General features: G+C 44.2%; 1 protein-coding gene across 4 annotated transcripts in view; it reads left to right on the top strand.

Moving 5' to 3' along the window:
- PCSK2 (proprotein convertase subtilisin/kexin type 2) overlaps positions 1-24,057 on the top strand; it is a 111,959-nt gene that overhangs the window by 17,274 nt on the left and 70,628 nt on the right. For 3 of the 4 annotated variants that reach the window (XM_071425241.1, XM_071425221.1, XM_071425237.1), the window contains exon 2: positions 846-950. The exons of the other annotated variant lie outside the window; for it this stretch is intronic. In XM_071425241.1, coding sequence (XP_071281342.1) covers positions 846-950 — 105 coding nt within the window. The remainder of the gene's footprint in view (positions 1-845; positions 951-24,057) is intronic. 4 annotated transcript variants of the gene reach the window in all.

Genomic DNA, 24,057 nt, shown 5'->3' with positions numbered 1-24,057 from the left:
ACTAGAATGTACCTAATAAGTTCAAATGGGGAAAGAACTGATCAGTTGAGATTCAAGTGGAGCTTCCTAATTAAGTGCTGGAAATGCAATGATGTTCTCCTAACACTATGTCTTTTAGCCTTCTAAAAGCTAAATGTCTGTGAGTATTCCAGTTGCTTTCTGCCAGTCCTGATGAGAGAAATGCATTTAATGATGGGAAGCCCTCCAGAGGTGTTTGCTTGCTCCTTAAATGTCTTGGACATTAAAGGTGCAGAACACTGTTCCCACCTGAACACTGAGCTGTTTTCCTAATACGCTTTGTGTGTTCCATTTCAGGGTGCTCAGAAGAAGCTCCCAAGTATCGTATTTTTCTGAAAGAGGAAATCTCTTTGCTTTCTGCTTTCCATCTTATGGTGTCAATTTGAGTATGTTACAGCAGCTCAGCAAAGTATTTATGTAAGGCTCTCTTGGTGAGCGATGCTCTCTGGAGTTTCAAATCTATTGCAGTTAATTTTATTCTTTTATTCTGGCTTTTTCAGGAAATAGGGAATGCTTCCTCTTGTGATTTGGGGTGCCTGTCAGAAATATTGACACTATTGACCTTAAATGTAAGGTGGAAAGAGTACCAAGTGCATCCAAATGAAGTTATGCACTGTAAACCTGCAGCAAACAACTTTAATGCTGCTGGGTGCACTTCTCAAAAATAACTTAAAAGTGGCATTCTCAGGAGTGATTTGGGCTCTTTGGTATTACTCTTCACAAGTCTTGTTGTAGATTCCTGAATCACTTCACAGGTAGAAGTTTTCTTGTCATCCATATTAACAGCCAATAGCTCCATTATTTTTTTTTCCTCTCTTCTTCCTCAGCTCCCTTTTTTAGAATCTGGATACTTTTTTTATCACAATGGTCTTGCCAAAGCCAGGAGAAGACGCAGCCTGCAACACAAGCTTCGTCTGGAAAAGGACTCCAGGGTAAGTGTTTCATCATTATGTGCACTGTCAGATTTTCTTTGTGACACAGACCATTTTTTTTATGTGATCAGGGTGATGATCAAATCTATGGCTATGATTATGGGTTTTTTTCCCCCCAATGCTTGTTTCAAGCTTGCTGGCTTCTGTATGCATACACTTCCCAAATAGCCTCAGCTTTTATTTTTATTTCACTGTTAGAAGTAGTCATACATTCTCTGAGATGTGTCCTCTCTCCAGTAAGATTCAGTGATGCCATAGTCTCCAGGACATCCCTGTGCACTCTGTAATATGGGGAGAAGACATCTGAGGTACATCTCCTGGTTGTCCCCTCCATGAATCCTGCTACCCATGGGCTATTCAGCTCTGAATACCTTGTGGTATGAATGGTGGCACTTTCTTAGCAACTGCCATAGATTCCTTGCTTCTCAGGGAGTAGTATAAACACCAGTTACTAGGAGGGTGTAAGCTGTCAAACTTGAGTAGTTCTTTTAAACGCTCTTGCTTGCAGTCTGTGAATGGTCTGCTCAGTTTTCCGAAGCATAAACCTCTCAGACAGAAGAAGGCGGCCCCTTTTGCGAAAAGCTATGACCTGGCACTGACAAATTCTTTTTCCTTATACACAAGAGTTTTTGCACTGGTTTGATACTGGGCTGAAGTTGGACCAGGTAGCGCAAAAAGTACATTTACTGCCCAAAGAAAGTAGGTCAGCCTAAGGAATGATATCATGACAGCAAATAGATTATTTTTTAATCCTTCATTAAGATGTCAATTCACTGCACTGTGAAGAGTGGGAAACAATTTTATTCCAGACAGAATGTGATGGCCAGATTTGTGTTATTGGAATACCTGTGACAATGAAACACTTGAGAAGAGGAAAATAGGTAAAATAAGATCATAATTGTTGTTGTGACACCAGAGCAAGCAAGATCTAATGAATTCCCAGCTTAATTTCTGCAGAAGCAGGAAAGTTTCAAGTGATTCCACGTCCAATTAGGATGCCCATGCCTGGTCACTTCTGTAGTTGAGAGCCATGTGAGGGAACCAGATAGGTTCCAGGTGCTGCCTGCTCCATTGCTCTATCCCAGGATGCTGATAGTTGGGTGCTCTAGGGTACCTCTTCCTGGTCCCCTTCTCTAAAGAGAAACATACACGTGAGGGATTACGAGGCAGAGACCTGTCCAACCTGCCTTGAACAGAAATTCACTGGCTTCCGTTGTTTGGTTTACTAAGCAGAGATCAGAAAGTAAATCACTGTGGAAAATCTACAATTAGTGGATACTAAAGCAAATATCCTGAGGTGTTTTCTGTCTCTGAACCACCCAATCTTGTAAAGTCACTTATGAGAAAATGCATGAGAAAATTTAAGAGAAAAAGCACACAATTAAGTCAGAGCATTGAAAAGTAGTGGCTGGGTACAGTCACTGTGCAGAGTCATTCCATATGCTCTTTGGAAATAAATATTTCTGTAAGTCTCTGAAAATTTTACAAATACCTATGATATTTGTAGGAAACCACCAATTCTCACTGCAGCCTAATGTCTGAGCACTCCTGTACTAATTCCAGACTGGCTCTTGCATTGATACCTCTAGACTAAATGTCTGCACTGTTATTAAGAGCAGCTTAAGTGAATCTGCCTTCTCATTCAGAGATGGTCCCTTTTGTAGTTATCTGATACTTGCAGTTTCTATACTTGCAGTTGTCTTCTGTCACATGTCGTGAAATCTCATTTTTCCTGATAATCTCCATCTCATTGTGCTACTGCATATCAGTGGCTCCCTCTTTTGATTTCAGGGAATAAAGCTGTGTTTAAATAACTGAGAATATCTGCAATATGAGGAAAAGGATGAGCCTGGGTGAATTCTGACTTCATGGTTTGCACTGGCAAATGGAAGGGTGATGAAGCAATATTTCATCTCCATGTGTAAAATGACATTTTCTTATCTAGCCTGTCCTGTTGAATAGTCCTTGAGCTCTTATGATACCATATAGGTCAGTTAATTTATGTAATACAGTTTGAGAGCAATTAAAAAAATTAGTTTTATCTTCCTTCTTCTTTTCTAAGTGAAGCCATAAAAATTCCTGTCAAATTTGTGTATAAATGGCAACATGAGTTGTGTTGACAGTACTTAATTTCAAACTCTAAAAGTAATTTCTAAATGTAATGGCAGCTTTCTAGACCATTTACAATCAATTTTACTTAGCAACAAATGTCAGCACTGTCATGGTTAATATGTGAAGCCAAGAATTAAATGTTCCTGTTTTCAGGCTAGCCAGGAAGAAAACTACCACCACAAGGCTATAAAAATCACTCAGGAACTGTTACGGTAAATGCTGCTGCAAAAAGTTGCTTGGCCCTACCCAAATGTGAGGAAGTGGACTGTACTTATTCTGTATACTTTTCACTTTTAAGGAGGTTACAAAGCCCAGCTAATTTTAGTTACTAGCTGGAAAACAGCACAGATGTTCACTCAATTAATTAATGTTTTTTAATCAAGGAAATCCCTCGAGGATCCATGTCAGCTTTTCAAGAGTCTAAGACAGATGTCACAGCACTATGCAAACAGGTTACTGCATCATTTCTATGATCTACATGTCTTTTTAAATGCTCAAAAATGCTGTGTTGTGTAAAATTTACTGTATATTTGAACCAAAATAGTTTGGATCTATGCTACAAACATTACAGCAGTTATGTGATAAACATCACTGCAGTCAAGGGGGTGGAAACGGAATGTTACTGAATTTTTAGAAGTCCAGCAAGAACTATTCTTTGTTTTGGAGAACCCTCTCAAATACAATGGTTTTAACATTATTTAATAGATTCATATTGCTGAAGCCTGGAGCAGTACTGGCAGTGGATGAAGGTACATGTAGTGTTGTCACATAGTGTGTTGTCCTATTGAGCTGTTCAAGAAAAAAGTGCAGGTGCATGAGGCACCGTGGCTTTTTGCTGTCAGTACTGTCCTTTCAGGGATCATTACTGGCAAATTCCACAGTGAACTGAACTGCTTCAAATGGAAGCTGTTTTGTTTAAATTACATTATCTGAGGTATGGAGAACCTTCCAGGAGAGCTTTGCTTTGACTCTTTTGCATCATTTGCAAATTTCTGTGGTTTCCAGGTGCACTTCTATTTTGTTATTTTAGCTTATATACCTTTGGTGCCAAATGAATCGCAGGGAGGGGAGGGATTCCCTTTACTATTTTTAGATCTTTAAGCTGGAATTCTAAATGAGCTAAGGCTTTGCAGCAACATCTCCAGCATTCTTCTTGTGAAATTGCATTTTTATGTGCATTTATGTCTCCGACCAAAAGGTCAGCCATTAGGCTTTTTTGTCCTTGGAAGACTTCATTTAAGGGGCTGCTCTACTTTTCCCTGGAGCTGCAGACAGGAAAGTAGCCCTTGCCATGATCCATGGACGCAGACAGCTGGGAGGAGGTGACAGCAAGGATAAAGGCCCTTGGTGGAAAAGCTGTGAGGAGCCAGAGTAGTATGGGACCAGCCATCAGTGTGAATGTGAAGAGAGAATAAGTGGGACAGGCTGGAACAAAAGCCCAGAGTCAGTGAGATGGTTGAGTGATCTCGGAGTGGAGGAGTCCATGAGCTGAGTGGGACATGGAGGAGCATGTACTGGCTGGAGAGACTGGAAACAAGGTATCCACACTGACATCAAAATCGGTAGCTTCATAAGTGCAGGTCACAACCCAGCCTCAGAGCAAGGGGACCTTTAGAGAGTCTTCCCTGTGAGTAAGGGGAAATAACAGCTTCTGTAAGACCAAACTTTGCTTTTAATAGTGAGGGCTGGTAGTATGTTTATCAATGTGATTGCCCTGGAAAGGTGAGTCAGAAATATGGAGATACTTCATATTGCCTTGTTTGTTAGTACAGTAGAGGCAGGATGGGAAATTGAGTCTTCTCCTACTCCACCACAGTTAAAGGAAAACACAACCATGGGATTTGCTTCTGTAGTGGGCTGATGCTGGCTGGATGCCAGGTGCATGCCAGTTCACTCTGTCACTCCCCTTCCCAGTGGGACAGGGAATAGAAAACATAATGAAGGGTTCATGTGTTGAGATATGGACTGGGAGAGATCACTCATCAAACATCATGGGCAATACAGGCTGTAAGTAGAGATATGAATTGAATTTATTACACTAACCAAATCAGAGCAGGATTATGAACCCTTAAGAACACCTTCCCCTCACCCCTCCCTCCTTCCCAGCTCTACCTCCTACTCCAGCAGTGCAAGGAGACAGGGAATGGGGTTATGGTCAGTTTCACTGACCATAACCCCATTCCTGTGAATCACCTGTGGTTTCTTTGGTTGCTCAGGGAGGAATTGTTTCTCCATGCCGCTGTGAGGGCTTTCCCACAGGAGACAGTTCTCCACAAACTTCCAGCCTGAGTCCATCTCATGAGCAGCTGCTGAAAACTGCTGCAGTGTGAGTCCATCCCATGGGCAGCAGTCCTCCCTAAACCACTGCAGAGTGGGGTCACTCTTGCATGGGGTGCAGTCCCTCAAGGACAGGCTGCTCTAGCGTGTCTCTCCTCTCTCCATGGGCCTCTCACAGGGTCACAGCCTCTTCTCAGGCACCCCCAGCTCCTCCACAGGCACCCCCAGCTCCTCCACAGGCTGCAGGTGGATTTCTGCATCCCTGTGGATCTCCATGGGCTGCAGGGCCCAGCTGCCTCGCCATGGTCTGAACCACAGGTTGTAGAGGAATCCCCCCAGCTCTGGTGCCTGGGGTACCTCCTGCCCTGGCTTCTCCACTGACCTTGGTGTTTGCAGAGTTGTTCCTCCCATATGTTCTCACCCCACTCTTCTCTGGCAATTACAACTGCACAATAACTTTTTTTCTTTCTTCTTAATTGTGTTATCACAGAGGCATTACCACAATTTCTGGTTGTCCCAGGCTTGCCAGTGGCAAGTCTGTCTTTGGAGCTGCCAGGGCTTGTCTCTGCCATGTCTCTGACATGGTGGAAGCTTCTAGCAGCTTCTCACAGAAGCCACCCCTGCAGCCACACTGCTACTAAAACCCGGCCATTCAAACCCAGTACAGTTTAATTGTTACTTTCAAAGCTGACTTACCTTCTGGTCTCCTGTATTATAAATACAGCTGTGGTCTCAGCTATATTATTATGTAAACATTTTAAAAAGTGGTCACATAAATAAAAGGAAAGAAAAAATTCATGGTAATTTTGTTACCTTTTTGATTAATACTTCTATATTTTTGCTGTTGGTGATTATTTTCTGTTAATAAATAGTCTTCCACTGAAGCGAATGGTTGAAACATAGTTTTTTCTCTCAAAGATTATTTTGGTTTTTCCAAGTTTTAGATAAAACCATTTTCCTCCCACACAGTCTCTTTTGTCACACAGCTGCCAAGATTAATCCTGCTCAGGAAAGAAGCTATAATATTTAGAGAAGAGCTGAGTCCCATTTCTGATATCTCTGTGCTAGTGGACCTGTGTTGCTATGGGGAGAATAAATATGTATGTATGGAGGGAGGAAAGGTTAAATGAAAATCTTCCACTGAGAGTGAGTTTGGCACTTAGATGATGATTTCTTTGGAAAGAAATATCCCAGTGATGTAAGTTGTTATGTTTCAGAAAGGAATTAGAAAGGGAGACTTGGCTGTGCTGATCCAGGAATCTGAGGAGGGTGGATGCAGAGCTTCTTCCAGAAGTAGTTAACCAGGTGCCCATGGTTAGCAATACTCCCAAACTGCTTGTCTCATGGGACAAGAAGAAGAAAGGCATTGTAAATGCAGAGGGTTTAAGCTTTTAATTGAATAAATCAAAATCTTTCATCTCTTTCCTTGCCTGAGGAAGGAAAGAGCCTCTTTCTGTGCCCCTTTAATGTGACTGGCTTATTGTTGTTGATCCTTTATGTGCCCCCTTAATGTGACTGACTTGCACTGGGTTTGGTATTTTGCACTGAATAGTATGTTTGTATCACATGGTTTGTTCTGTTTTTTCTCGAAGCCCCTGTGGTGGTGGTCTCTCCCCAGGTTACTCCTCCCCTTGCCCTTCCCATCACTTATATCCCATTGGCTGTGGCTCCTCTCCTCCACCCCCCTTCGCCTGGGTTTAAAATCTCCCACCATCACACAGTCGACCTCTTTTTACCTCTCCCTGACCCCTTAGAGGAGTTCTACAATAAATCATGGGACGGTCATCCCGAGGAGAAAGAGCGCCTCCCATCTTTTACTTTTGTCCTTGTGAGATTGAGTGGGGCCAGGGATCCAGAGCTAGCCAGATTGGACCCCAAAGGCCCCAGGATCAATCTTACAACTTATTTGTGATTGGACCTTTGCAACCTGTGAATGCAGAAGTGCCCTCTGCCCCACTCCCAGGCAGGGGTTGTCCAGTGCTGCCAGAGCTTATTTCATCCATGGCTCCTCTTTAACAGGGAGAAAGAGGGATGGATGACAGCTTGAGAAGAAGCAGCACAGCAGCCCTTAGCAAAGGCAGCACAATGTAAGTCAATTGTCAGGGCCTTTTCCAGGACATTAGTGACAGGTCTGAGCTGGGCTAAAGGCGGAGCCTTTTGTCTTGCTCTCTTAGGTGTCAGCACAAATCTTCCCCTTTGCAGAAATTAAAATCTTCCTGATAAGATCAGGAAGACCCAGTTTTCCTCAGTTCTCTGTACTTCTCCAGCCAGTGTAGAATGCAGTGTTCTGGGGACACAAGGACTAGGAGCCATTAGAGCTTTCCCTTGTTCAGACCTTTGTATTTGCTGTGGAGGTGAAACTTGTTTCTCCAGGCTTCTGTTACTGAAGGCAAATAACATTCTGTCCCTGGAGCAAAGCAATAAGAGCAATTAACAATTAAGTTTTTTTAAATGGCAATTCTTGGCATTTTTCCTCCCGCTCCATGCCCCACATCTCAATTTCTCAGATTCCTGACCAGTTTGATTTCCTGGATAAAAAAAAAAAAGCTTGGAAGGTATCCCAAGATGCTTCTTCCATCTGAGAAGAAAGCTGGTTTGCTCCTGAAAGCAAAAGGGCGTCAGGAGAAGAAGGGGCCATCACTTGACCAGTTCCCTGTTGTAATCCTGCTGTTGACACTGTGGGTGAAGGGAAAAAACTGCACTGTTTGTACAGTTCACCACAGCAGTGATCCCAGATTCATACAAAACTTTCAGCTTCTGTGGAGCTAAGCATGATATAAATTAATGTAATGCCCAAGACTTGCCATCCTCTCTCAAATCTTAGATGGAGGCTTCAGGTTCATCATCCAGTTCTCTGCCATGCAGGGAGGTTTGTGTGTGTTATGACAGAGAGATGGCAGAATGGCAGGACAAAAAGCCCTTCATGTTTTTGTCTCTTTTATGTAAATACATGCTGCAGATGGTAGAGGTTGACAGATTTCCCAGTAAAATCTATTTAGCATTTTGCTGTGATATCTGTTGTCATGGTGCTGGCATTCTGGTAGGATTATGTTCAGGAGAAATTTGGAGCTGCCATAATTTTATGAGACTACAGGGCAGCATTACGCCTGCATCACTGTTACCTTTTGATATGAAACAGAACATTAGGTAATCTAAATGCTCTGCTTAAGTATCTGTATTAAATATTGAACAGCCAAGGAAAACTCATGGGAGGAAATGTCTTCTTTCCAATGCTGAAAAAAACCCCAAACTACCCTCAAACCTACACACTGCATTGAAGCTGCACTGCACACAAGTACTGAAGAAAGTTGTGTCTCAGCCATCCTGATGAAATGAAGCATGTTGTGCAGAAAACAGGCAGTGACTTCCATGAATGGATCCCTGGGTTATCATTTCTGATGTAAGTTTCTTATGCTTTATCCAGTGTGTTTGAGGAAGGGTTTCCAAGAGTTTGTACCTGTTCACAGTGGGAGGCCTCTTCTGGTACTGTTACCAGCTACTGTTACTGTTTTTCAAGTTGATACCATCTTGCACTGTATTTATATTGCTTTCCCACACAGCTCAGGGCTGTTTTTGAAAATCCTGTGTTTCTAATTCATAATGAAGCCAGCTTGCCAGCATTGTAAGAAAAAAAGACAAATTTTTTGAGGGAACTTGAGTCATCTGTATGTCATCTGGTAATTGATCTTGTGTGTGTCTTATCACTGAGAAAATTTAATGCTTAAATGGGCATTTTTCTTCTATGATAATTGGACCCTTTGCAGATATTGATGGGTTGTTATTGAAATATATGGGTTTATTATCTGAGAACACAAGAAGAAAGAAGGAGCAGAGATCACAGCACAGTATTAAAAAAAAAAAACAAAAACAAAACAAAAAAACTCAGTCAGTTTCTGGGAAGGTAGAATTCAACTTCACTTCATACATGGAAAGAGAAAGGGTCATACAGGCAGCAGGGCACAGATAAATAATTGCAGGAAATATGCTACATATGGTGTATGAACTGTGTAATTCCAAACAAGAAATCATCAGGGCTACAAAGAGGAGATTTAAGTGTCTGTTCAGTGAGGAAAAAGGTTTTCCTACTACTCTGCCCTTCTTGCAATGCTTATATAAGTAAGGAGGTACTCCTCTGCCTCCAGAATGCAGAGGATAAACTAGTCTTTAGGTCATTAAATTGCTTTTGTGATAATGTCAAAAGAAATGTATCAGAAATTCAGTGAGGCATCAAGTTTGGTTCGTGACTGTACTATGTACATAGCATGGTTATTGTCACTGCAGACAGTCATTGCTGAATTCCCTGTGATTGCCTGTTGAAAACTAAATCTGAGGGAGTTCTATTTTTGTTGTCCCTGGCCTTTGTAGACTCTGTTCTTGCCCAGAGAAGGTTGCTGGATTTAACTGCTCACAGAAAGCCCCGTCCAGCTCTGTTTTGTGTAGTTGACCACTGAGAGTTTCAGCTGTAAAGCACCTAGCTGCTCTTTAATTCAAGTATCACAGTTATTATATTATCAGTTTCTGTCTTCAGAAAAAGGACTCTCTGAAGATAAAAAAATGATGAGGCCTAGAGTTATTCAGATACCAAAGCAGTCACTTAGAATGATAGGGAAGTCCTCTTCACTGCAGTGTGAGCGTGTTGAGCATGTGCTGAAGAATTTCACACTTTCTAAGTTTAAATTCCTCAGATGTTGTGTGGCATCACTGGCTCATCTTTGGACTGCATATGTATATTGTATTTGTGATGTGCAATACGATTCTAAACTAAAATATCACACCATTGAGTAATTCAAACAGTTTGCAACTGGAGAAAATTATGTCCTGCACAATGTACAAGCTAATCTTAACTGATCTATATTTCTATTTGTAACTAGAAAGATGGAGAAAAGAACCCAATTGATCAACATCAACATTAAAGAATGTTGAAAATCTTTTATATCTGTTATATGAAAAAGCACCATTAGCTGCACACAATAAAATAACAGACTATCAAAATGACATCAAACTCAAAACACAGAGTGTCTTTTATGAAAATACTGTATAACTGAGATTACAGGGTAAGCTAGAAGTATTTCTATTAGAAAAAAATACAAATGAATGTACTGTAGGGTGATAGACTGCTGGGCAAAGGCAGCACTGTGGAGATTAATGTAGAATTTTCCAAAAATAAAAGCAGTGATGTACTGTAGTCTTGGTGCCACCAGGATCTGGGGAGTCTGCAAGGTTGATGGTTTTAAGACAAAATTAGACAGTGATGATGGCTGAACTGGATGTGGCTAATTTCTCTCTGTGGCTCTGGGATGGTTTAGGTGACCCCTTGAAGCTGCATTGTGTCATGTATTGCATCATTTTTGTGTTGCTGAACAGGATACTTGGAGTGAGACAATAGAATTAGCTTTATTTCTCAAAACTGCTTGTAACCATGAGGAAGTTCAGTACTTTTACAAGCTGGACACATTCAGCCTCTGTTCTGCTGCCTGTAATTTGCTGAATTTGCATTAATTAAGTTTCTGCTTATTGTTGATGTCTTTTCTCCTGACTGCAGTGTAGCTCCCCTGTCTCCCTCTGCCTTTTCCTGTTTCCCTCTTGTTTCCTGCCTGATGCGGAATCTCTGTTTCATAGAGGAGGCCTTGCTTTTGTTATTTGTCTGTGCAATTTCCAGCCTAGGATCTTCAGAGAGGTCTGTTAAATATTACAATACAAGCAGTGGCAGTGGCGAGGCTGTATAACTTAGGGTCTTTTTAGTACAATGTAGAGAAGAATGGACAGAGTGAGCCAGTGGCTTTGCATTAACATGGAACCCACTGTGATGCAGAATTTTGCTTTGGTTTAGGACAAGTTTGGTTTGGTTTTGAAAAAGGAATGCAGTGCATTGGTATGCTGAGCTGTTATGACTCATTTAATTACTTTAATTAATTTAATGTTTGTATGTTATGTTATGGCTGTTAGTCAGTGAAGGTTGTGAGTATCTCAGCATTCACTGGATCCAGGAATCCATAGGCATACTGTTGGTGCTTGATGAGTGCAAAATACGTGGGGGTTCAAAAATGACGAAGTTCCCAACATTAGAGCTGTGATAGAATTCAGACTGCCATGTGCAGCTCTGTCTTCAAGGTTGGCTTCACTTCCAGTTTAGGAAGTGTGTCTTATTCAGCTATACTTCCTTTTCTCCTGTACAAGTAAATTGTATGCTAAAAAATCTTCCTCAGGAACAATGTAACCAAACATTTTGGGCTCTGTTTTCTTTTGGGCAAATCTCTAAGCCTAATAGAAAATAGAGAGGCTGGAAAACTGCCTTTCAAAAGATTTTAAATATATTGTTTAACATACAACTTGGGAAGATTATAGAATTAGTAAAATATTTTATCTGTTATATATGGTACCCAGACTGTGAGATGATAGGTCTAGAATGGAGCAAAACTACAAGTTTATTTGCATTCTTTATTGATGTCAGAAAATCAATGTTAAAATCAAATGTTAAAACAGTTGATGGAGTTTCTTGTGTGTACACTTATATGACTAGAACCATTTAATGTATATGACATTGGCAGTAAATAAAAGGTGGTGCAACTGAGGGTGTGCAGTTAAATCAATAACAATGTAAGACTGGAATACTTTTTGGTGTTGTGTTTTGGGGTATCTAAGCATGGTGTACCAGGCCTTGTGTCCCAGGGCTGTGGCTTTGAAATCCCCACCCCCTTTCTCCTAAGAGACTTAAGTTAAAAGAATCACTTTAATGGCATATGCTACTGTATCACACAATAAATATATTATGTAATACATCCACTTCAGCCATTTAACCTACTTTACTGTTTGTATGCATGATGTGCTCCATGAATACAAAAAGGGGTTTTACTGAGGTCACTGAATGTTGATTGCAGTATTTGGAGATACAATGGAAATAAATGAAAGGTTTAGTTCTAAATTATTTTAGTAGTAGTTTGCTGCAGTAGTTATTTGATGCTGCATTGGACTACTGCTTTTTCAGCCTCTAAAAGCTCAAAATAACCAATAATAATTAAAATGCTAATATGTATGTCATGGGTTAGTGAAGTTGAATAAATGCTTCTTGGCCTTGGGAATTTCCATACTGAGGGAGAGAACAGGCCTGGGTAGAACAAAACACCATGGAAAGACTAAGAAATATTAAACATCTCTATGGTACATATTTTCTCTAATTATTTGTAAAGTTTCAATTCCATACTATTATAAATGGACTCTGTTAAATATTACAATTTTGCTTATAAGGAATGATACGTGAATGACCACATTTCTGTGAAAATACAGCTTTGTGTTTTACGTTGCAAGCTTCCTACTCTCTGAGTGCTGAAAAGAAGTACACCCTTATTGTAGGTACAGATTTAATATGTCATCAATGTAAATTGTCTGTCTTCATGGTCTTTATCTTACTTGATTCTGAGCATTATACTTCTGTACAGAGGAATATATGTTGAGGGATCCATGAGCTTTGCAGACATAAAATCTTCACAGGAGTACCAGAAATGCCAGATCTAATTATTATTATGTTCCTGGTCTCACAGCAACGTCACTGAGCTGATTACTGTCAGGCTTTAGGTTATGTAACACTGCAGTGCTACAGTTAGCATTAATATCTGGTTCTCTTCTTCCTTGCCAGCTCTTCGCACCCCTATTCCTTTTCTTTGGAGGAGGCACAGATACGTTGAATGTGTCTGCATCAAGAACCTGAAAAATAAAATAAGACACTGGGGTGAGGAGGTGCCCTGTGTTTTGTCTTGGAGTCTGAGGCTGAGGGATTGATTACATTTGTTCCTATCTTACTTGACTTTGTCATCCAGCAAATATGATAAACTCAGTGCAGAGCCCATCATCTGTGTTTGGCTGTTGCTTTCTCTGGTGCTCATCCAGCCTTGCCCTGCAGAGCTTTTGGATTGCTTTCGTCCTCCCTGCGGTTCCACCAAAGTCAGGGCTATTATGTCTGGAGGCATTTTCTCCCAGCAAAACAAGGAGTTTGAGGAGCTGTTGGCTGTAGCTACTTCATGCTTTGGAAAAACCAAATGTAGTCAATGACTGCACAGTGACTTAAAAAAATGAGATACCTTCTATAAACCTTGTAAGCACCATTTTAGCTGTTCTTTTTTTCCAACTCAAAACAAGCTGAACTTGTGTTCAAAACTTCAGTTATCTCCTGGACCTGCTCCCTTGGGCCAGCAAGTATCGCTGGCAGAATTTGGACAAAATGCTGGATATCTTAGGCCAGGATATACTAATATAATTATGCAGGCAGTGCTTGCTCTATTTTCACTTCTCAACTGGAATGCTCTCCTGGAAAAGTATTCATTGGAATATGTTGCAGTTTGTTTGGGGATCCCTGGGGAGGCTGTAACACTGCAGGAATATGTTTTGCTTCTTTTGGAACTAGAGCTTTTCTTGGAATAATTCCCTTGATTGGTATTGGACTGTTTATTTTCTGAAAACAGGAAGGAAATATCCATGTTAAACTTATTTCCCTGTTTCCAGCTCTAAAAATATACATATCTTATAATTTTAAAGGGCCTTTCCCCAAGTTGTGCAGGGCATGTTATAAGAAGAACTTATGAAATTTTTTCCGTTGGACAGTCAACTAACTATAATTACTGTTTTCCCAAGGAAAAAAAATATCTTTAAGACTTCAACTCATATTGTTGATAGTGAGTCACAAGGAAGTAGAATCTACATTTTCATGTTTGAAATACTTCATCAGGAAAAAAAAAATATAACACCAAATTATTTTATTTAGCAAAAAAAAAGTTTCATTTTGTTTCAGAGTTTCTGGTTGAAATCTTCCAGATTTTTTTCATGGTAATTTTTGACTGTTTTCTTCATTTTCATTATTCTTTCCAAATGAACATCCTAATCCCAGATTTCTGTTGTTCTGAGTCCAGTTTCTAGAATGTGAAAAGTATGTTTCATGCATGTTTCAAGGAAGAGTAGCTAGTGGAAGACAACCTCCAAAAGAAGCATCTGATGATCAGCCAGGACTCCTCCAGCCAGCCTTCTCCTGGGTAGCTCGCTGCTTACTTCACTTGTCTTCTTAATTGGTTCTGGATGGCTAAAAAAAAACTTAGAGGCAGCAGTGCCACTGTGAGGGACTAGAGCTTCTCACAAACAAATCCAGGGGTGCTCAGCTCACTCTGCCTTTTCTGAAAACATCTAAGGAGGCTGAGATTTCATTCAGTCAGAGCAGACTTTCCTGTTCCGAGGAGATGATGCAAGCTGAGTGGTGCAGTCCCTCAAAGGAGAAAGCGATTTACTGATAGTCTATAATTCACTGCAAACTAAAAAGCCCACCATTTGACTTGAGAAGATGATGAAAAACCTGGAAAAGGGGATATAAATGATTGGGTTTGGGTTTGGGTTTGGGTTGGAAAAGGGGATATAAATGATTGGGTTTGGGTTTCATATCCCTAAGGATGAAAACTTTGCATGGAGCGAGCAACTTCCCATAGGGACAATTTTTTTGTTTCATGTCAGAGTTGCCATAATGCTGTCTCAGTGAATTTGGATTTTAATGATAAAGTGTTTTCACTTCCATGTGCCAGAAAGGTTTGGAAGTAAGTTTAAATGTATGAAAGAAATGCAAGTTCCAGATCGAAATGGAAAGGTATAAAAAAGAACATTGCTTTTAGGAGTCTGAATCAATCTAACATTTATTGGTGTCCTGCTATTCACTGTAGACTGTTGAACATTTTTGCATAGAGAGAGGATGTATTTCTTTAAGGACAGCTGGTTACGTGAAATGTTGTTTGTCAGAAAAATCAACTCAGCGTGATTTTCTTACTAGCACTGCACTTGAGAAGTGTGTGCAAGGTGAATTACCTACTTGACTTGCAAACAATGAATAATTCAGTGGGAGCCAGAAAGTCAAATGAATCTTCCCAAATACTTTCTGTCTTCCTACAAAATAGACAAAAGTGAGAAAAGGACTGCTTCGGTGATTTAACACTTGCCTCTCTCCCACTGAAATGATCTGTCCATCTGAAATAATTTGTAGTCTTTTATAGTATTTAATGAAATAATATTTAAGTGCAGGTTTCAAAGCACATTTCAAATATGGATTATGTGTATTTCACAAATGCTTGAAATAAATGTGGGAGGAAGAGGACCTTAAATTTTCCAAAAGGTCATACAGGAAAGCAGAGGTAAGTAGGAATAGATCTGAGATGCCCAATCTGCTGTCTGGAAGAAAAAAACCCCAACAACAACAACAAAGTAGAAGTTGGATTACAGCCATTTGTAGTCTTTACAACACCTGGGCACTAAGAAAGCTGAGATGAGAACAGTGGGAGAAAAATGAAACCCAAGAGATTAGAGCAGATCCTCTGAAGCCCAAAAGACTTATGCAAAGGACAGTAACCTTAAACTGTAATTAGTTGACTAGTGCTTCTACATGCATGATCTGGAGGTGCAGGAGAAATTACTATGCTAGAGGCTATGTAAGCATAAAAAACCAACACAGTTGTATGGAGTCATTTGTCCCTAGGTATATTCCAGTATTAGTGGTCCTGCCTCTGTTCCTGTCCTTGCTTCTGCATGGCTCATTCCAGCTTTTCCCAGGTATTTCTTTATCCTGGGTAAAAGCAGCAGCAGATGGAGAGAACTTCTCCAGCATTAATAGAGATTAGAGCCAACTTCATGCTCAGGAGACTTTAACCTAAATAGCACTTTTTCATTTACTATTTTCATTCTTTGCTGTCCAGTGAACAGCTTGCTTTTTGCATAAAATATGCGCAAACTGACTGTGTTTTACTTCATATATCTGAAATATACATGTGCAATGTTTCCCAAAAGGTATAATTCCAGCAGCACCTTGCCTTTGTATTTTCAGGTGAAAAGCAGCAGAAATTTGGGGAACTGTGTGTCTTTTTGCTACCTTAGACCTGCATTAGACTATACTACTGACCCCAGACTTGTAATGATTGGCTGGGGAGGAGATGGTTTGTCAGATAGATGTATCAGTGATTTCTCAGCAATTAGAGTTACGTATGTGTTAGAGGTTTTTATAATATTTGCTTCTGGAAGTTGGAGGTCTCCTGGATCTTAGCAGGTAGGAAGCTGTTATTTAGCTCCTTGCAGTCTTCCTGCCCGAACTGCCAGGAGCATCGTCAGGACTGGGAGTCTTAAGTCTGATCCCACACTGCAGCACTGCCTCCAGGCTCAGGTTCTGTCGTTTGTGAGTGCATTACACTCTGATGGAGATGGAAATGAAATGATAAATAGTTTTTGTCTCATTTGTGAAGTTATTTGAAACCTCTTTTAATATGTTTTGCTTGATTAAAACAGCAGCTGCCAGCCCAGACTGACTAGGGGAGCTAATGATTTTGATGAAAGACATGATGAATAATTTGCTTGAGATTTATATGGGGTTTTTTTGCCAACTCCTGAGTTAAACTGAGAGGAAACATATGAGGGGAGAATCGGAGAGAACTTTTTTCAGTTCTGCCTTTATTTTTTTTCGTGTGAAGGTTGACAACAGATAAGGTGTTTTTTTTCCTTTTCAGCCCTATTTTATATAAAGAGCTCAGATAAGATTTCTGAGCAATAAAGTAGCATTCAAGGACTGTGTTTTCATGAGATCTCAATGAAAAAAACAAACATAATAACCATATGCTTCCTTCATTCTTGGCCAAGCCATGACCTCAGTTACACATTCATGTAAGGTATGAGCTTTTGCTTTCAGCCTCTCTAAATGTTGCCTGCTTTGGGAATTAATATAAAGGGAAAAAAAATTGCCCTAGACAGTTTTCATCACCTGTTGAGACCTGTGAAGTTTGAGTTCAACTGGAGGGAGGCTTTGAAGAGTTTTTCCTTAGAGGGATGGTGTTAAAAACAAGAGACAGATGTTTCTCCAGTTTGCAGCAGTGAAAATCTGAAGTAATCTCACAGAAGTGAATAGAGTGGACCGTTGGACAAGAGAAGATGGAACCTGGGTCTTTGCACTTCTGGAGAACTGAATCTTTTCCAAGAAGCTAATACCAAATTAGTAGTGTTCCACTGTAGAGGCTCACCTGATTATTTTTTGCTGTAGTGTTCCTGAGTTTAAGAGTTTAAGTGTTCATGCCTCTTCTGGAGCGGTGGCCGGTGGAAAGTAAAACGCCCAGGCTAGATAAGTGTCCAGCCAACCTCCAGCCAGTCAGGCACTTCCCCAACCCGAAGTCAGGGCCTTGTGCCCAAGGCGATGTCAAGCCTTGCGGACGTGTGGCCGCAGTAGAGAGCTCCGAAGTCGCAGGATGAAATGAAGAGGCGACCCTCAGTTTCTTCGGGGGGGGGGGGGGGGGGGGGGGGGGGTGGTTTTATTGGTAGGGAAACGTGCAGGTTCAGGTAGAAGGAGCTGAGGGCCCCGAGGCAGGGAAAGCCTCGGTTTTACAGAGGGTGGGAGGGGTGAAAGATAGCAAATCAGAGAGGGATACATTAAGGATTGGCATGATCGGAGAACCCATCAAACACAGTTGCGGGAGGGACCCTGGCCCCTAACCCAATCACTCGACACCCTGGCCTGAACTCTCTAGAAAAAGAGGCAGGGGTGTCGAGTGACAGGCAGGCTGCCAGGGGTGGGGAACAAGAAAGATAACCAAGACAACTGAGGAGGGGTTTGGGGATTGACACAAACTGGTAACAGGGCAGGACCTTCTGAGAGAACAATGGGGGGAAAACTGAACAAACATAAAACACACCACAACATCTCCCCCTTTTTCGTTTAAAAATAAAAGAACTGTAAGGGCAAACACCGTTCAAGTAAACCTAAAAGGGTGGAAAGTATAGTCTTCAGGATGGACTCAGCCCAGCTTGACAGGCCCCATCCTTGAAAGAGGTCCCCCAGCCAGTCTGATGTCTGTTGTTTTATTTGGTGGATAAGGCCTTGTATTTTATCTATGGCCACCCTTGCGTCCTCGGCCCGAGGTGACAAATTAAGGCAGCAGAGGCCCTCAAACTCCTCGCAGCGGTGGTGATGCAGTAAAAGCAGGAAGTCAATTGCCGCGCGATTTCGGAGGGTCGCCTTCCTTGTAATTTCCTCGTCTGTGAGGAGGTCTGATAGCGTTGCTGACGTTAAATTGGCTTGCTTAGCTACCCAACACTCCAGGTGGGCCAATTCACCTAGAGACTTGGCCACAGACACCCAGGGCAAAAACAGGGTGAGGGCTACAGTTTTTGGTTTCGACCAATGTTCAATTTGGGAGTCACAATCCGGGTCGAGATCTTTGAGATCTCTTTTGGAGCGGGCCGAATTCGGTTGTGCTCTTTTCATTTTCCAATCGCGAATTTGGGTAATGTTGGGTGTAAGCAGCGACAGCCACCCAAAAGTGCAGATACCTCCGGCTAGACGAGCGGGGATGCCAGCCCAAGCTTGGTCCCCGCAAATGAAAAAGATACCTCGGGGCAGGGACAGCGGTTGGCTACCCAGGGTGGAAGCAAGTGGCATCTCGATGGTCATTCGACACCACTGGGCAGCTTTGTACTCGGGCCTTGATGGTTTGATCCACGAGTACCTGCTGTCCCAAGTGTTAGGGGCGAACTGAAACCAAATACAGAGGGAAGCATTGGCAGAGCCGAGCAAATTAAGTTCTGGAGGTTCAGAGCTCAAAGGGGCCAGCCCCTTGACTCCTTCTCCCCAGGCATTTTGTGCATTGATTTTTAGAGGAGGGGTCTTGGATAAGAGGGAGGTGAGGGAAGTATTGAAAGGGGAGGGAAATTCATTAAGGGAGAGAGGGATCCCCACAAGGCATGACGACATAGGGTCCTCTGCTGAGCCCATATCTAAACATATGTGTTCTTGGCCGAGGGCGCTCGCGAGGGTGCGCCAAACGTTGGCCTTGGGCTGGGGGACGATCCATGGGCCCACTGATGGCATCAGGGTCCAGATGAGGACGGCTGTCAAGCGGGCTAAGATGTAGACACGTTCCATCGGGGGAAAACTAAAATCAAACAAGAGACAGACATAAGGAATGACTCTGAATCAGGTCCTGCCCAGGGCAGGGAGAGGGTTAAACTAGGAGTGGCTCCATCCCTGGGAGCTTCCGCCGCCGCCGCCAACATGCCTCCGTGACCTGTTCTACGTTTTCTGCTCTCAGAGTCTTCCCAGGGCGGAAGGGCTTGACCCACTTAGCGGGGATCCATCTCAGACCTGAGAGGGTGGACACACAAGCGTATCCCCTTCCCCAGGTCACGAGATCGAAAGGCCCTTCTGTTTTCCAGGTCTCCGGATCCTTAATCAGGACAGGAGGCCTGGCCCTGGCCTGCAGCTGCTCATGTCTCCCGAAATGTCGCACGATAGGCGGATTGAGATTTTCAAACGAACAGTTTAGGAAATTAATGGTAAAAAGCGCCTTCGCGAGACGGATATGGGGGGACTCCACCTTCACGGCCACTCGTTGTTGTTCAAGAACTCTTTTTAGGCTCTGGTGGGTCCTTTCTACCACGGCCTGGCCTGTCGGGGAATAGGGGATGCCGGTCTTATGCTCTATTCCCCATTGTTGCAGGAAGCTTCGCGGCTCCCTGGATTTATACGCCGGGCCATTGTCTGTTTTCAGGACCTTGGGGATGCCCAGGACAGCGAACGCTTGAACTAGATGTTTTTCACAATCTGCTGCCTTTTCCCCTGTGTGGGCAGAGGCATAGAGTGCGCCGGAGAAGGTATCCACTGAGACATGTACGAATTGCAGATGGCCAAAGGAAGGAATGTGGGTAACATCCATCTGCCACACCTCGCAACTAGATAGACCTCTGGGGTTAGCTCCCAAGGGTATTGTTGGGAGCTGGTGGGACTGGCATTGAGGACATGTAGCCACAATCGCCTTGGCCTGTTCGCGTGTAAGATGGAATTGTCGAACAAGGCCAGGGGCGTTCTGATGAAATTGCTGGTGGCTGATCTTGGCCTGACTGAACAGATCAGGGAGTGGGGCAGCTTGAACAGGAACGGCAAGGGCGTCAGCACGCCTATTGCCTTCCGCAATAAACCCAGGCAAATCTGTATGTGACCTGACATGCATCACATAAAAGGGTTGCTCTCGGTGGGAGACTAAGTTCACAAGCTTAGAGAGCAAGTTAAACAAAGGGATGTTTGATACCTCCTGTAAAATTGCATTTTCGGCTCTGGAAACTACACCCGCGACATAGGCTGAATCAGTGACTAAATTGAATGGTTCAGAGAACCTCTCAAAGGCTCTGACGACTGCGTCCAACTCAGCAACTTGAGGTGAGCCTTCCACCTCGGTGACATCTGCCTCCCACCGCTGAGTCTGAGGATCCTTCCAAGTCATCACTGACTTGTGGGATGCTCCAGACGCGTCTGTAAAAACTGTCAAAGCCTTCAGAGGGGTTCTACTCTGAACTGATTTTATAGACAATGTGAATTCCTGATTGAATAATTTGTGGGCCGGCCGATCTACTGCAATTTGGCCGGTGTAGCTGTCCAAAGCCAGTTGAAGCGTCTCATTTGTTTCCAGAAGGTTATCAATCATCTTTCTTTTTAGATGGCCTGAATCGAATTTTAAAGGAATGTGGATGCAGTCAAAGTCACAACCTGCCAACTCTCTGATCCATGATCTAGCCTTTCTGATCAATTCTGCCACCAGCTCGGCTGGCTGCGTCATCCTTTTGGACCTGTGATGGCTGAGGAACACCCACTCTATGATTAAGAGGGGATCCCCCGAGCCCCGGTCCTTGCCCTTGATGGAATCGTCCCACTGGAAAATCACCCCATGGAGGTGTGGCAGCTTACCTAGAACAATGAATTTAAATGGCAGGCCCGGGTGATATCTGTGGGCCTGCCTGGCCGAGATGGAGTTTTGGATCTTCTCCAGCGCTGTCTGGGCCTCTGGGGTAAGGGACCTTGGAGAACTGAGCTCTTCTCCCCCTTTCAATAAATTGAAAAGGGGGCCTAGGTCTTCTGTTGGAATACCTAGCCAAGGCCTTACCCAATTCAAGGACCCACACAGCTGGTGGACATCCGCCAGGTTTTTGATGTTAGTTTTAATAGCCAATTTTTGCGGAACAATGGTCCGCTTCGTTATTTCCAGGCCCAGGTACTTCCAGGGTGGCATCCGTTGAATCTTATCTTGCTGGAGCTCGAACCCTGCAACAACCAATGCATCGATTGTCAGGTCAAGCGCGTGGGTAAGTAGGTCGTTGGTCGGAGCGCACACTAGGATGTCATCCATATAATGGTAAATGATGGTATCTTTGGTGGCTGCACGTACTGGGGACAGCAAGGAAGCGACGTACCATTGGCAGATCACTGGGCTGGCCTTTAGGCTTTGTGGAAGGACCCGCCAATGATAGCACTTGCTTGGGGCTTCACGGTTGATGGCAGGAACCGTGAAGGCGAAACGCGGAGCATCGTCCGGGTGTAAGGGAATTTGGAAAAAGCAATCTTTTATGTCAATAACGACCAAATTCCAATTTTGGGGGAGCATCGTTGGGGACGGCATCCCTGGTTGGAGAGGCCCCATATCTTCAATGATGTTGTTAATTTGGCAGAGGTCGTGAAGGAGCCGCCACTTATCTTTGTTGGGCTTTTTGATAACGAACACTGGGGAGTTCCATTCGGACATGGTCTCCACCAGGTTGCCTTTGAGTAGCTGCTCCTTAACGAGCTCATTGAGCGCTGCTAATTTTTGCTTGTTGAGCGGCCACTGCACTACCTGCACTGGTTTATCTGATTTCCAATTCAGTTTCCAGGTAGGGCGCTCATCAGTGACCGCTGCCCGAAAAACCTGGGGAGCTACTGGGAGGTCAATTCGGGCTCCCCACTGGGCCAAGAGGTCTCTCCCCCACAGGGGTTCCGTGTAATCTAATACAAATGGGCGCACTGAAGCCAATTGCCCATCCGGCCCCGTAATTTGTACGACGCTCTTAGATTGGCGTGCCAATTGTAAACCCCCGACACCTCGGACGTGGCCAGGCGCGTTTTGCAATTCCCAATGTGACGGCCATTCCCGGGAGGGAGTGATCGTTACATCTGCTCCTGTGTCCAACAAGCCTTTAAGAGGCTTGCCCTCTCCCCCTTTCGAGATATGGCAGGTGATATGAGGCCTTTCCCGCCCCAGGACCTGGGCCCAAGCTACTGTTGGATTTTGGAGTTCAGCCGGAGGAAGCCCCAGGGCCCAAGTCATTTCGGGAACAGGGATCGCTTGTGCAATCACCTGTCCCTTGGGCAGGAAAGTGGGGGGTTGGACACAGTGCAGCCCCACGGCGAACAGTCCCGGGTCAGATGGCAGAAGACCCGGGATTATGTTCACCTCTAAAGGTGTGTGTTTAGTGTCTCCAACAACGACGTACTTACACCTTATCCGCCCCCAGTTTCCTGGGCATTCCAGGCTGACTGACACGAGTTGAAAATCGGAGTTCTTAAGATGTAGCGGCTCTGTCAGCTGCAGCCGGAAGGGTCTGAAAGCAGAAAAGGTAGTTAGCACGGGTCTAGGTTGGAGACATGCAACATATGACAAGTCCGGTGAGAATGTGTCTTGTTTGGCAGGCGGCGGTCCCTGAGATCTCCCCTCCCTGCGTGGTGTTGGTTGTCCCGCTCTATTTTTATCATGGCGCAGGGGGGAACTGCGCTCAGATGTTAGTTTTTTGTCTGGGTTTTCCCCAGGAGTCCCTGCCCCTTTTTGAATTCATAAAATTCCCGCCGCAGCGGGCAGTCGGGCATCCAATGCCCGAGCTTTCCGCACAGATGGCAGGGTAATTTGGCGGCGGAAGGACCGGGAGCAGGCGAGCGGCAGGTGGCTTCAGAGAAGGTGTCTTCAGGCGCTTCTTCTGCGGTGCTGACTCGGGGCAGCAGCTGTTTTTTCTTCTCTCCCTCCCTAGATGGCATGATTAGGACCTTCCGGGTGCAGACTTCGAGCATATCATGCAGCGAGGGGGGTGGGTGCACCGGGAGGCTGAGGATGGCATCCCTACACGCAGAGTTTGCATTCATGGATGCTACTTCCTTCAGGATATGTTCTCGGGCAACCTCGTCTGCCACTTGCTGCTCGACAGCTTTTCGAAGACGCTCGACAAAATCGAGGAAAGATTCCTCGGCGTCCTGAAAGATCCTGGAAAAAGAAAGGAGAGGAGCCGCCCCCGGCAGCGCCAGGAACGCCTTCTCGGCTGCCCGCGCTGACTCCCGGAGCGCTTCCTGGGGGATGGCACTCGCCTGCGAGTGCCCATCTGCCCAGTTGCCGGTCCCAAGGAGTTGATCGACGGCCAGGACATTGCCCATTAGGTCCAGCCCCGTGTGGGGCTGTTCCCACAGGCTCGGGAGGGCCTCCGTCACTCCCCTCTTCCAGGCTGCCTCCCACATAGCCCGCTCGGTGGGATTGAGCAGGCACGTGAAGAGGCGCCGGATGTCATAGGGGGTGACATCGGCTTTGGTAAGTGTTGCCTGCAACACTCCCCGAAAGTATTCGCTGTCCCGGCCATAATCTTTCTGTGCCTTGCACAGCTCCTTGGTCTGTGAATGGTGCAGCGGGACCCATTGGCGACGCACCCCACCATCTCCCTCTGGATGGTAAACAACCGGGGCTGCGGATGGTATCGCAGCAGACCCCAGTTCCCGGTTCCCAACTCCCCCCCCCCCCGGAACCCAAAGCGCGGGAGCCGGCAGGGAGAGCGTGGGAACCGGGAGAGGAGGAGGTAGGGGCGTGGCTGGGAACTTGAGCAGGGCGGTCCGATATCGAGGGACCCTCCCAGGAGGCGGAGACAAGGGGTGGAACTTTTTGAC

This window comes from Agelaius tricolor, unplaced genomic scaffold (assembly GCF_023055355.1).
Source record: "Agelaius tricolor isolate 1412-34295 unplaced genomic scaffold, bAgeTri1.0.p SCAF_1, whole genome shotgun sequence".
Lineage (NCBI taxonomy): Eukaryota > Metazoa > Chordata > Aves > Passeriformes > Icteridae > Agelaius > Agelaius tricolor.
This window is presented reverse-complemented; position numbering and strand designations above follow the sequence as displayed.